Source organism: Carcharodon carcharias, chromosome 23 (assembly GCF_017639515.1).
Source record: "Carcharodon carcharias isolate sCarCar2 chromosome 23, sCarCar2.pri, whole genome shotgun sequence".
NCBI classification, from domain to species: Eukaryota; Metazoa; Chordata; class Chondrichthyes; order Lamniformes; family Lamnidae; genus Carcharodon; species Carcharodon carcharias.
Window position 1 is genome coordinate 51,827,277 of NC_054489.1, and position 14,212 is coordinate 51,841,488.

The following is a 14,212-nucleotide window of genomic DNA, read 5'->3' on the forward strand; positions in this document are numbered from 1 at the left end:
ACACACACACACACACACAGCTGATGGACACACACTCTGAGCTGATGAACACACACACACACACACACACACACTGAGCTGGTGGACACACAAACACACTGAGCTGGTGGACACACGGACACACACTGAGCTGATGAACACACACACACACACACACACACACACACACACACTGAGCTGATGAACACACACATACACTGAGCTGGTGGACACACACACACACTGAGCTGGTGGACACACAAACACACTGAGCTGGTGGACACACACACACACACTGAGCTGATGAACACACACACACACACACACACACACACTGAGCTGATGAACACACACATACACTGAGCTGGTGGACACACACACACACTGAGCTGGTGGACACACACTAACTGAACTGATGAACACACACACACAAACACACACACACCCACACACTGAGCTGATGAACACACACACACACACACACACACACACACACTGCGCTGGTGGACACACACACTGAGCTGATGAACACACACTCATACACACACACACACACTGAGCTGGTGGACACACACACTGAGCTGATGAACACACACATACACACACACTGAGCTGGTGGACACACACTAACTGAGCTGATGAACACACACACACAAACACACACACACCCACACACTGAGCTGATGGACACACACACACTGAGCTGATGAACACACACACACACACTGAGCTGATGAACACACACACACACACACTGAGCTGATGAACACACAGACACACACTGAGCTGATGGACACACACACACTGAGCTGATGAACACACACACACACACACACTGAGCTGATGAACACACACACACTGAGCTGGTGGATACAGACACAATGAGCTGATGAACACACACACACACTGAACTGATGAACACACACACACTGAGCTGATGAACACACACACACACACACTGAGCTGATGAACACACACACACACACTGAGCTGAAGAACACACACACACACACTGAGCTGGTGGACACACAAACACACTGAGCTGTTGGACACACACACACACACTGAGCTGATGAACACACACACACACACACACACACACACACACTGAGCTGATGGACACACACACACTGAGCTGATGAAGTCACACACACACACTGATCTGATGAACACACTAACACACTGAGCTGGTGAACACACACACAAACACACTGAGCTGGTGGACACACACACACGGAGCTGGTGAACGCACACACACACTGAGCTGATGAACGCACACACACACACACACACACACACACACACACACTGAACTGGTGGACACACACACGCACTGAGCTAATGAACACACACACACTGAGCTGATGAACACACCCACACTGAACTGGTGGACACACACACACACTGAGCTGATGAACACACACACACACACTGAGCTGATGAACACACCCACACTGAGCTGGTGGACAAACACACACTGAACTGTTGAACGAACACACACACACACTGAGCTGGTGGACACACACACAATGAGCTGATGAACACACAACACACACACTGAGCTGGTGGACACACACACACACACTGAGCTGGTGGACACACACACACACACACTGAGCTGGTGGACACACACACACACATTGAGCTGGTGGGCACACACACACACACTGAGCTGGTGGACACACACACACACTGAGCTGGTGGACACACACACACACTGAGCTGGTGGACACACACACACACACACACTGAGCTGGTGGACACACACACATACTGAACTAATGAACACACACACGCACTGAACTGGTGAGGACACACACACACACACACACACACACACACACACACACACACACTGAGCTGGTGGACACACACACACACACTGAGCTGGTGGACACACACACACACACACACACACACACACTGAACTGGTGGACACACACACACACTGAGCTGCTGGACATACACACACACACACACACACACACACTGAGTTGCTGGACACACACACACTGAGCTGATGAACACACACACACACTGATCTGGTGGACACACACACACTGAGCTGGTGGACACACACACTGAGCTTGTGGACACACACACTGAGCTGATGAACACACACACACACACACACACACACACACACAGCTAATGGACACACACTGAGCTGATGAACACACACACACACACACTGAGCTGATGAACACACACACACACACACACACACACACACACACACACACACTGAGCTGGTGGACACACACACACACACACTGAACTGGTGGACACACACACATACTGAGCTGCTGGACACACACAAACACACACACACACACACACACTGAACTGGTGGACACACACACACTGAGCTGATGAACACACACACACACACTGATCTGGTGGACACACACTGAGCTGATGAACACACACACACACACACACTGAGCTGATGAACACACACACACACACACACACACACACACACACACAGCTGATGGACACACACTGAGCTGATGAACACACACACACACACACGCACACACACTGAGCTGGTGGACACACACACTGAGCTGATGAACACACACACACACACACACACACACACACACACACACACACACTGAGCTGGTGGACACACACACTGAGCTGATGAACACACACACACACGCACACACACACACACTGAGCTGGTGGACACACACGCTGAGCTGGTGAACACACACACACACACACTGAGCTGATGGACACACACACTGAGCTGATGAACGCACACACACACACACACGCACACACACACACACACTGAGCTGGTGGACACACACACTGAGCTGATGAACACACACACACACACACACACACACACACACACACACACACTGAGCTGGTGGACACACACTGAGCTGATGAACACACACACACACACACACACACACTGAGCTGATGAACACACACACACACACACACACACACACACTGAGCTGGTGGACACACAAACACACTGAGCTGGTGGACACACGGACACACACTGAGCTGATAAACACACACACACACACACACACACACACTGAGCTGATGAACACACACACACACACTGAGCTGATGGACACACACACACTGAGCTGATGAACACACACACACACACACTGAGCTGATGAACACACACACACTGAGCTGGTGGATACAGACACAATGAGCTGATGAACACACACACACACTGAACTGATGAACACACACACACTGAGCTGATGAACACACACACACACACACTGAGCTGATGAACACACACACACACACTGAGCTGATGAACACACACACACACACTGAGCTGGTGGACACACAAACACACTGAGCTGTTGGACACACACACACACACTGTGCTGATGAACACACACACACACACACACACACACACACACTGAGCTGATGGACACACACACACTGAGCTGATGAAGTCACACACACACACTGATCTGATGAACACACTAACACACTGAGCTGGTGAACACACACACAAACACACTGAGCTGGTGGACACACACACACGGAGCTGGTGAACGCACACACACACTCACACACACACACTGAGCTGATGAACGCACACACACACACACACACACACACACACACTGAACTGGTGGACACACACACACACTGAGCTAATGAACACAAACACACTGAGCTGATGAACACACCCACACTGAGCTGGTGGACAAACACACACTGAACTGTTGAACGAACACACACACACACTGAGCTGGTGGACACACACACAATGAGCTGATGAACATACAACACACACACTGAGCTGGTGGACACACACACACACACTGAGCTGGTGGACACACACACACACACACTGAGCTGGTGGACACACACACACACACTGAGCTGGTGGGCACACACACACACACTGAGCTGGTGGACACACACACACACTGAGCTGGTGGACACACACACACACTGAGCTGGTGGACACACACACACACTGAGCTGGTGGACACACACACACACTGAGCTGGTGGACACACACACATACTGAACTAATGTACACACACACGCACTGAACTGGTGGGGACACACACACACACACACACACACACACACACACACTGAGCTAATGAACACACACACACACACTGAGCTGGTGGACACACACACACACTGAGCTGGTGGACACACACACACACTGAGCTGGTGGACACACACACACACTGAGCTGGTGGACACACACACATACTGAACTAATGTACACACACACGCACTGAACTGGTGGGGACACACACACACACACACACACACACACACACACACACTGAGCTAATGAACACACACACACACACTGAGCTGGTGGACACACACACACACACTGAGCTGGTGGACACACACACACACACACACACTGAACTGGTGGACACACACACACACTGAGCTGCTGGACATACACACACACACACACACACACACACACAGAGTTGCTGGACACACACACACTGAGCTGATGAACACACACACACACTGATCTGGTGGACACGCACACACTGAGCTGGTGGACACACACACTGAGCTTGTGGACACACACACTGAGCTGATGAACACACACACACACACACACACACACACACACACAGCTAATGGACACACACTGAGCTGATGAACACACACACACACACACACTGAGCTGATGAACACACTTACACACACACACACACACACAGCTAATGGACACACACTGAGCTGATGAACACACACACACACACACACACACTGAGCTGATGAACACACACACACACACACACACACACACAGCTAATGGACACACACTGAGCTGATACGCACACACTCTGAGCTATTGGGCACTCACGCATTTGCACTTGATCTCCCATCAAAAGTGGGATCAGAATTGGAAACCATTAGGTAAGAATCCTCCAATCAGCTTCATTTTGATTTGATTTTCCCACTTGCCATGCACTGGCACTGGGCACCACTGGGTGCCAGGGAACCTCTGGGTGCCAGGGAACCTCTGGGTGCCAGCTGCTTGATTTATCTAACTGTGCCATGATTTTTCAGGAGGTGGTGAAGGAACTGTCGAAGGAGCTGTCGGACCTTGTGGTTTACTGTAAGGCTGTTCATTTCTGCAGCTTCCAGGACTCCTCAAACAAGGCCTGTGCCTGTGAACTCTCATCCTTCTCTGAGAATAAAGCAAAAAAGCTCATCTGTGAGTCAGGTAAGGCCTTTCACCCTACTGGGCAAACTGCCAACAGAATGTTACAGAAGCAAAATACTGTGGATAATGGAAACCTAAAATATAAACAGAGAATGTGGAAATACTCAGCAGTCTGGCAGCATTTGTGGAAAGAGACAGAGTCAATGTTTTGGATTGATGACCCTTCGTCAGAACTGGGAAATGTTAGAAATGTAATAGGTTTTGAGCAAGTGGAAAAAGAACAATAGGCAAGGTACGTGATAGGGTGAAAGACAGGATTTACAGAAGAGTTGTTGGTGTAAGACCAAATGGAGTGCTAATGGGACAAGTAAAGATGCAAAATGAATGCCCAGTGGAGGTGTGAATGGCGGAATGATGGACAAGTGCCATCTAAAAGCGAAAACAAGAGAGAGTGAAACCAAAACCTGCAAAAAAAACAGAAACAAAACAGGGGCAGAGATGAATCTGAAATTGTCCAACTCCCTCAGTACTGTAGTGCATTGTCAACCTTGATGTTTGTGCTTAAGCCGTGGAGTGGGGCTTAAACCCAGAACCTCGTGACTCAGGTGAGAGTGCTACCCACTGAATCTTGGCAGAGACAGGAGTCATTAAGCTCGACATTGCAGGAGCTGAATCACCTTTGGTCTTTTGAAGATTGAATGCCCAAATGTTCTGCTCCCCGCTGAGGATTGTTTCATTTCTTTATTTTTCAGGCATCACCTTTGTTTGTTACAACGCTCTGCAGCTGTCCAGGATCTATCCCACTGGCTCTCGGATAGACTCGTCCAACTACAACCCTCAGGAGATGTGGAATGCCGGTTGTCAACTGGGTCTGACTCTCTCATAATATAAAGATACAACGCACATTATAAGGCCAAAGAGGCTTTAACACAGGATTAAATTCAGGCTTTACTCAACTTAAAATAAAGATTTGGAGATTTGGCTCTGCTAGTGAATTTAACTATTAGAAAATAAGTGCGTAAGAATGAGCTGAACTGCACCAGCAAACCAGAATTGGCCATTTAGATTAATTCAGAAATCTGGTCCAGTATTTGAAAAGAAAAAAAGAAAGACTTGCATTTATATAGCACCTTTCATGATCACAGGACATCCCCAAGTGCTTTACAACCAAAGAAGTATTTTTGAAGTGCAGTAACTGTTGTAACGTAGGAAATGCAGCACAGCAAGCTCCCACAAGCAGCAATATGACAATGACCAGATCATTTATTTTTGTGATATTGATTAAGGTGTAGATATTGGTCAGGACTCTGGAAAATAGCTCCTGCTCTTCTACAAAATCATGCCTCGGTCTAATGTCTCATTCAAAAGACATCCAACAGTGCAGCACTCCTTCAATTGCATTGGATTGACTGAATGGGATTTGAAGATGTTTTTAGATGTTGGATTATTGGGTATCAGTAACTAGGGACATGAACTCTTTGAGCTTGTTCTCCCATTCAGTAATATCATGACTGATCTGAATCCTAACTCCATCCACAAGCTTTGCCTCCATATCTCTCAATGCCCTTGCCTAGCAACAACCTATTGTTCTCAGATTAAAGACTATTAATTGAGCTAGCATCTACTGCTTTTTTGTGGGAGAGAGTTCCACACTTTTACCACCCTTTGTGTGAAGAAGTTTTAAGGTTATGTGCCTTGGTCTTACACTCCTCCCCACCATAGGAAAAGGTTTCTGTCTATATATCTCTCCAACCCCTGTCAGAATCCTAAAAACCTCATTGCGATCACCCTCAACTGTCTGTATTCCAGGGAATACAAGCCTGGTTCATGTGATCTCTTTTTGGTTGTTAATCAGTTCTATTTCTGTAAACTTGATTACATTTTTATTTTCTTGCAGTGGCCTTGAATTTCCAGAAGCCCGGAATGGAGATGGATCTAAACAAAGGGAAGTTTCGACAGAATGGCCGCTCGGGATACATCCTGAAACCCGGTTTCATGAGGGACAGGTCCCTTCAGTTTGACCCTTCACGGCCTGTCCCAGGATCAGGTCTCAAGAAGACACAACTGATTATTGATGTAAACAGATTTCAGTTATTTTTTTCCAGCTGTGTGCACTGGGGGCAAGCAGAAACCCAGGATGAAATCAAACACAGATCAGTTCAGTTTAGCCTGTTTGGGAGGAACATGTGACTTTAAAACTCTGGTCCCCAAAGTTTTCCATTACTCAGGGTTTTCCCCAGCTCATGTCTGGGTCTATTGGAGACTCATTGGTAGGGATTGATCACTAGGATTAGCTAACAACTCCATTGTTGTTGGATACTGTAACTGGAAGAATAGTAGGAGGTGAACGAGATAGACCTTGGTCATTCTGTGTCATTCCTATGCGAAATACTCCTTGTGGTTCTCAGACTGGTGTCTCTTTTTCAGATTATTACAGCACAGCAGCTCCCTAAAGTGAATAAGGATAAAAAGAATTCCATTGTGGACCCCCTGGTGCGTGTGGAGGTTTACGGTGTTCCTGATGATAATGCCACACAAAAGACCAGCCATGTTGAAAATAACGGTAAGGTACTGATATGTCTGCAATGCCTGTCCGATGGCAGTTATACTGTCAGTGGTGTGTCTGAGGATGTCCATAGTAAGGCAATTAATAACTTCCGAAGGCAGCATAGTTAACTTGTTGCCAGAGGCCCTTTGTAATGTGAAAATCTGGCTCCCAGCTGTGAGATCCATAGGGACCCCGATTGTAATTGTGAGGTAGAAATGGGTGGAACTTACAGCATACACATTCCACCCAGATGTTAATCACAATAAGTGCTTGTCGTGGAAGGATGAGTCCAAAGCTGGTCTTTTACCGTAAACTGATTTATTCTCAAGACAGCTCTTCAGTGCAACAGACTTTCCCAGTCCTACACTGGAGTTTTACAGGTGTAGCCAGTTATACTATATTGATAGGTGAACCAATGCCCATCACCTGTTTTAACAATACAGCTGGATTCTTAGCTTTTTTTCCAGCGACACTTTTCATTGAATGAACATTATCCCAAAGGGATAGTTATCAACATAACATTCTATGGGCAAATTTTTCTCACATTGTCCCTTATATAGTATTTCTGTCAGTATATTGGATAATATACCCCCATATCAATCGCTTCTACTAATGCCAGCATTTCAGGTGCTAAGGTATTTTTCACAATCCTTTTTATTTTCTTGGCCTCCCTAGCCAGTGGGCAATATGACGATATGATGAACCCGTCTGGAAGATTGGCTTGTGAAGCATCGCTAAAAATGACCAACCTCATATCTTCTGGATCACTCAAGGCTAGAAACTTGAGCACACATCCCTTAATTTAATTTTTAAAGTGTTTTATTTGCTCTCAGAACTTCCTCAACTATAGCATGTTTCATCATGGTACTCAGCTCCAACATATCATATCTAGCATCAGGCCTAGTCTGAGTGCACAACCAGTTCAACTGCCCAATCAAACTCCTCAACTGTTCCATTTCTTCCTTGGTAGCAGGATCCTCTTTTTATGAGGATCTAACCTGAGTTATTTGGATATGATTAACACTTTCTAGATAAGATTGTTGATTCAGTGTCACTCCTGACTTGTTGTGCTTAATGTCTAAACCTAAGTATTTAAAGGCCCCTGAAGCCTGGCTTCAGACCTGGAATTCCTTCTTTATCTTCTCAATTACCCATTGTTCAAATTCTACAGATCCTCCCCACAGGAAATCATCAACATGCGTGATAAAGATTCCAGCTAATTTCTCCTTATAGTACCAGTAGAACATCGTGGGGTCTGCCTTTAACTGAATGCAACCTGTTTTCAACAGGACAGACCTCATAGAAAAATACCAAGCTCTTGATGCATCATTCAATCCATAAACACACTTATTCAATTTCCATAGCTTTCCTTCTATGTCATCAGCTTCTTTAGGTGATTTCAAAAAACACTTCCCTTTGAAATTTCTCCCCCTGCAAAAACACAGCCTTTATATCAATCGATTTGCACTCCCAGGAATAGGATGCTGAAATAGCTAAAAAGATCTTCAAGCTCACTTTCCCTGCAGTAGGAGAGTCCATCCCGATATCTTGATCTGCAAGTCTTTCTTCGAAGGCTATCAGGAAGTACCTTCTCTGTGCACAGATCCACCTTGTGCCAAGGCTATCTGTCCCCTGTCAGGTATTTCAGTATACACTCCAAATTCTTTCCAACTCTGATTGGCTCCCTTTGTCAGCTTGTTTTCCAATTTATTAGCAGCTACTAAAACCTCTCGGTAATAAGGGCTTCTACTTCAATTGACATCCCTAGCATTTTCTTGTCCAGCTACAACCTCTACACGCATTCCTCTCTCTTCCTGGACTACCACTTTCTGATCTTTCTCCCATGCAGGCAGAATCCCTTTTGCAAGTCTGTGATTTTTTTTCTGGGGTCACAACCCCTTTCTAGTCCGTTGTCAGAACTCATACTGCACTTTCTGGGCTTCAGCATCTTTACCTCAATTTGCCAATCCATATATCTTGTCTCCTGTCCTTCATCCTGCACATTTAGCCAATGTTTATATTTACCAGCGGCCTTTCCTGCTCTCCCTATGATGGTGGCATCCCTCCCACACTGGTCCCTTCTGGCATGTATGTTACCTTTGTTCCTACTTTTGGGTAGTTGCCTTTTTGGACAAATAGCGTTATCCTGTGCTTCAGTGTTACTTTGTTCAGTCAGTCATCCCGGTATCTGCCATTGTCTGCTCCTCATAACTAGTGTGTGTGTGTGTGTGTGTGTGTGTGTGTGTGTGTGTCTGTGTGTGTGTGTGTGTAGTGCATGATGCCTCCTCACATTCTATGTCCTGTTCAGAGCCTGTTCAGTGCCAATTAACCATGAAGAATGTATCCTAACCGCATTGCACAATTACTACTTTCCCATCACTCCCTATGAACTTGCCAGGTCCTTTCCACTCTTTCTGGCCTTCCCTTTTATAATATACCTGTCTCCTTGTCTAACCTGTATTTCTGATGGTCTTATGTGGTGCAGTGAGGCTCGCTGAATTTTCTCTGAAACCTCAGCTTTAATGAAAGCTTTTCTGTCCACATGCAAAGCGTTCAGATGAGCAGAAAGAGTGGATCTAGTCCCTTCTAGAGCAGGGGGAGCATCTGACAACACCAAAGGTAACTTTGGATTCCTTCCGTACACCAACTGATATGGACTGTACCCCCCAAACATTTGCAGAGAGTACTTTTTGTGCATCGCCCATGCCAGAGCCATTTGCAGTTTACAACCTGGTTGATCGGCCAATATTTTAAGTAACCTGTCGTCCATCACCACGTGGTTTCTCTCGCACAGACCATTACTAAACAGGCTCTCTTGGCTGCAGTGTGCATAACTATGGTGTTGAAATTTTTTAAACATTCATTGGTGGGATGTGGGCCTCATTGGCTGGGCCAGTGTTTATTGTCTATCCCCAATTGCCCTTGAGAAGGTGGTGGTGAGCTGCCTTTTTGAACCGCTGCAGTCTGTGTGGTGTAGGTACACCCAGTGTTGTAAGGGAGGAAGTTCCAGGATTTTTATCCAGTGACAGTGAAGGAACAGTGATGTATTTCCAAGTCAGGATGGTGAGTGACTTGGAGGGGAACTTCCAGGTGGTGATGTTCCCATCTATCTGCTGTCCCTGTCCTACTAGATGGTAGCGGTCGTGGGTTTGGAAGGTGCAGTCTAAGGAGCCTTGGTGAGTTTCACACATGTCTCAAAATTCCTCATTGGCAAATTCCCCACCATTACTTGGCAGGAATTTCATTGGTGTTCCTAATCCTGTTTCCACCCATTTCTTCATGACCTATCGACAATGGTCCTTTTGTCCTTACTATGTATCACAGTGGATAGGCTAAATCTGGTTGCCACATCTATGAAGTGTAGCAAAAAAATACCCCCATCCTTGCCCCATACTTTTAAGTCCATTGCCACTGTGTCGTTAAATTCCCTGACTACAGCAAGCTCACAAAAGGACACAGTGATGGCCTGTGATATTTCATACAAATTTCACACTGAGCAGTGATTTGTTCAATATCATCATATCCTTTATCAACCACTCCAGCATCTTGTAGTAGAGTTTTCAGTTTCTGTGGCACTGGCTTTGCAAACTGTCTATGTAATTCCCAAATGATCTTTTTGTCCACCAAATTCTTATTCTCAGAAGTTAACAAAATTTCATGAACTTTTTGATGAGAAATCTCTGGCTTCCTTAGTAGCAGGCAGTAATGGCCTGACCGAGTAAAATGTAGACCAATATTTTTTTCCCCAGACACAACCACTCTACCGTTCTTCATGTCTAGCATCGTCTGAGCCTTTTTCCATCACAGACCAACTTAACAATAGTGGTATCTCACTAGAAATCACATCAGTAAGATGAACAGACTGATTGCTGCTATCTTACAAGGGAGGACCACCCATTTGGAGGATGTTAATGTATTGTCATCTCCAAACCTAAAGCAGGTAAAGCTTTCACACTCCATGACCTTCCACCGGTCTGCCTCATCGAGAGACTCCAGATAGTAGTTAAGCACACCGTAGAAGTGTAACCACTGTCCAGAGCAGCACAGTTAAAGGAATCTAGCATCAAGATACTCATCACCGGATTCAAACTCTCAGTGATCAATACAATTCCATCATGGCAGTCACCATCATCATTTTCAGCCTTGTGGGTTACTTCAAACACACAATTCTTTCACTGTGAGCAATTCATCGCATAATGATACTGAGAATCACACCAATAACACCGATTAAACATTCCCCATGCCCACAGTCACCGTCCCAGACCCACTTTTTGTCTCGACTCTCAAACTGGCTAAAGTTGCAGCCATTGTCAGACCGCCTGTCACTAACCCATCTTTGTTTTGGAATCTTCATTTAATATTTGGTCAGTCTCAAAATTCAACCACCACAGAATACCTCAACCTTAGTTTCTTGGCTTAGTTATTCATATTTGCTAAGAGAGTAGCTGGGAATGACTGTTTCCCCAGAATATTTTTTAGACCAGCAGCCATTTGATCTAAGAGAGTCTTTCCCATGGAACTGAACCCCCGTCAGTACTAAAAGTCTATCAACATGGGAAATGTGAATACAATCCAGTAACCTAGATACTGACCCCAGGATTTCAAGTTCAAATCTCTGTAGTCACTTGTACCACTTATCAAAATCCATGATATATTCTTCCATGGACTGATCACCCGTTTTCCTAAATCCATCAAAGATCATCCAAGCTTCATACGTTTCCAACAACTCATCAGTTTTGTAAAACGTATCCAAACATTGTAATAGAAGAGTCAACCCCCCTTTATTGTCCACATCACCCACTTCCATTTCTGAAAACTCTTTCCTGCTAATCCTACTCTTTTTTGGTAATCATAAAGCCAAGGCCATATCTTGCTTCTTCTGCAATTAGGAGGTACTTGTGTCCACATTTCTATCTTGTTTCTTCATCAGCGATTTGGTTCAGACTCAGAAAAAATTGGTAGATAGTCAAAGCTTGAGATTTTGCAGTGTGCTCCCACCATTCTGTAAGTTCAGCTGTGAGCACCAGCAGGCTTCATTTCCCTTCGAGGATTGAGACAAAAAACTTCATACACAGCAATCAAATCAGCAAAGCTTAAAGTTCATCCTCTCTTACCATGTTACTCACTATAAGTGCTTGTCGAGTAAGAATGAGTCCAAGCTGGAGTTTACCCTAAGTTGGTTTACGCTTAAAACTACTGTTCAGTGCAGCAGACTTCCCCAGTCCCTCCCACTGGAGTATTCCAGCTGTGATACTGTTTTGATCAGTGAACCAATGCCCATCACCTGTTTTAAAACTGTAGTTGTCTGAACAATGTAATTGCCAGTCAGCAAGAAGATTGTTATTGGATTGTGTCAATGTAATTACCATTATATTGACACGAGACACACTCCCCCCCAGACACACGCTCCTCCCCAAGACACACGCTCCCCCCCAGCCAAGCACACGCTCCCCCCCCAGACACATGCTCTCCCCCCACCCCCCCACCCCCCCAGACACATGCTGCACTCCCCAGCACACACTTCCCCCCCCAGACACACGCTCCCCCACCCCAGACACACGCTCCACTCCCCAGACACACGCTCCCCCCCAGCCAGGCACACGCTCCCCCTCCCAAGATACACGATCCCCCCACCAGGCACGTGCTCCCCCTCCAGACACACTCAGGTATAAGTAATCCAGGAATTTTCAGTCTGAGCCAGCTTTTTCTAGTATGTTCTTTTTTTATAAACTTATTTAAAAGTTCAGTTTGCCCATAAGTAATTCGGGGATAGGATCTGTGATCAGGAAACTTCCCCACACGATGCATGAAATGATATTCATTCTCATTTCATTACAAAAGGAGAAAGAAAATTAAATTTAAAACAGCAAACACAATCATACACCTTCATTCTTCTAGCCTTGGTTAATATTATCTTTCCAGTTCTAACCGGATCTATTTAAATTCTGATCTCCTGGCAATGTGGGTGAGTTTTAGGTGGTACAATTAGAGCAACAAATTCCAATGAAATGTCCTAGCATTCCGTGTCCAAAACTTTTCCACAAGGTTACCCTTAATTACAGATTAGCTTGGTGTCAGTGTTTAAGTTGCTTTATCTTATAGCCATGTCTGGTCAGTAACCCTGTGTCCACCTCTTGCTGTGACACTAGGTTAACTATCATCAATGGGGTTTGGGTGTTTTACCTGACTGTTAGCCCCCAGATTGTTAACAATGGCCGGGCTACTCATACTGCGCTTTTCCCTGGCCCCAGGCCGTCCTCTACACAGGCTGCTGTGCTAAGCTGTTCTTGTCAGCTTCAACTCTTTGCCTACCGCTGTAACCCATGAACTTACTGACTCAAACCCAGACACTTATGCAGTCTAATTGTCAGGAGGTTAGTGGGTCGTGCTGTGACTTCCACCTCATACAGGGATTCTGGTTCCAGTACTTCACTTTTAGTGAGTTATTTTTATTTTTGTTTTTGAAGTCTAAAGCTTGTTTGGTTTAGTCTGGTTTACCAGGACTAAGCCCTGCTTGGGTT

At 45.6% G+C, this 14,212-nt stretch overlaps 1 protein-coding gene across 1 annotated transcript in view; it reads left to right on the top strand.

The window, feature by feature from the left end:
• Window positions 1-14,212, top strand: part of LOC121269131 (1-phosphatidylinositol 4,5-bisphosphate phosphodiesterase delta-3-like) — a 195,189-nt gene that overhangs the window by 170,057 nt on the left and 10,920 nt on the right. Inside the window, exons 10-13 of the mRNA XM_041173618.1 lie at window positions 5,047-5,203; window positions 5,896-6,012; window positions 7,041-7,219; window positions 7,571-7,706. Of these exons, the coding sequence (XP_041029552.1) occupies window positions 5,047-5,203; window positions 5,896-6,012; window positions 7,041-7,219; window positions 7,571-7,706 (589 nt within the window). The remainder of the gene's footprint in view (window positions 1-5,046; window positions 5,204-5,895; window positions 6,013-7,040; window positions 7,220-7,570; window positions 7,707-14,212) is intronic.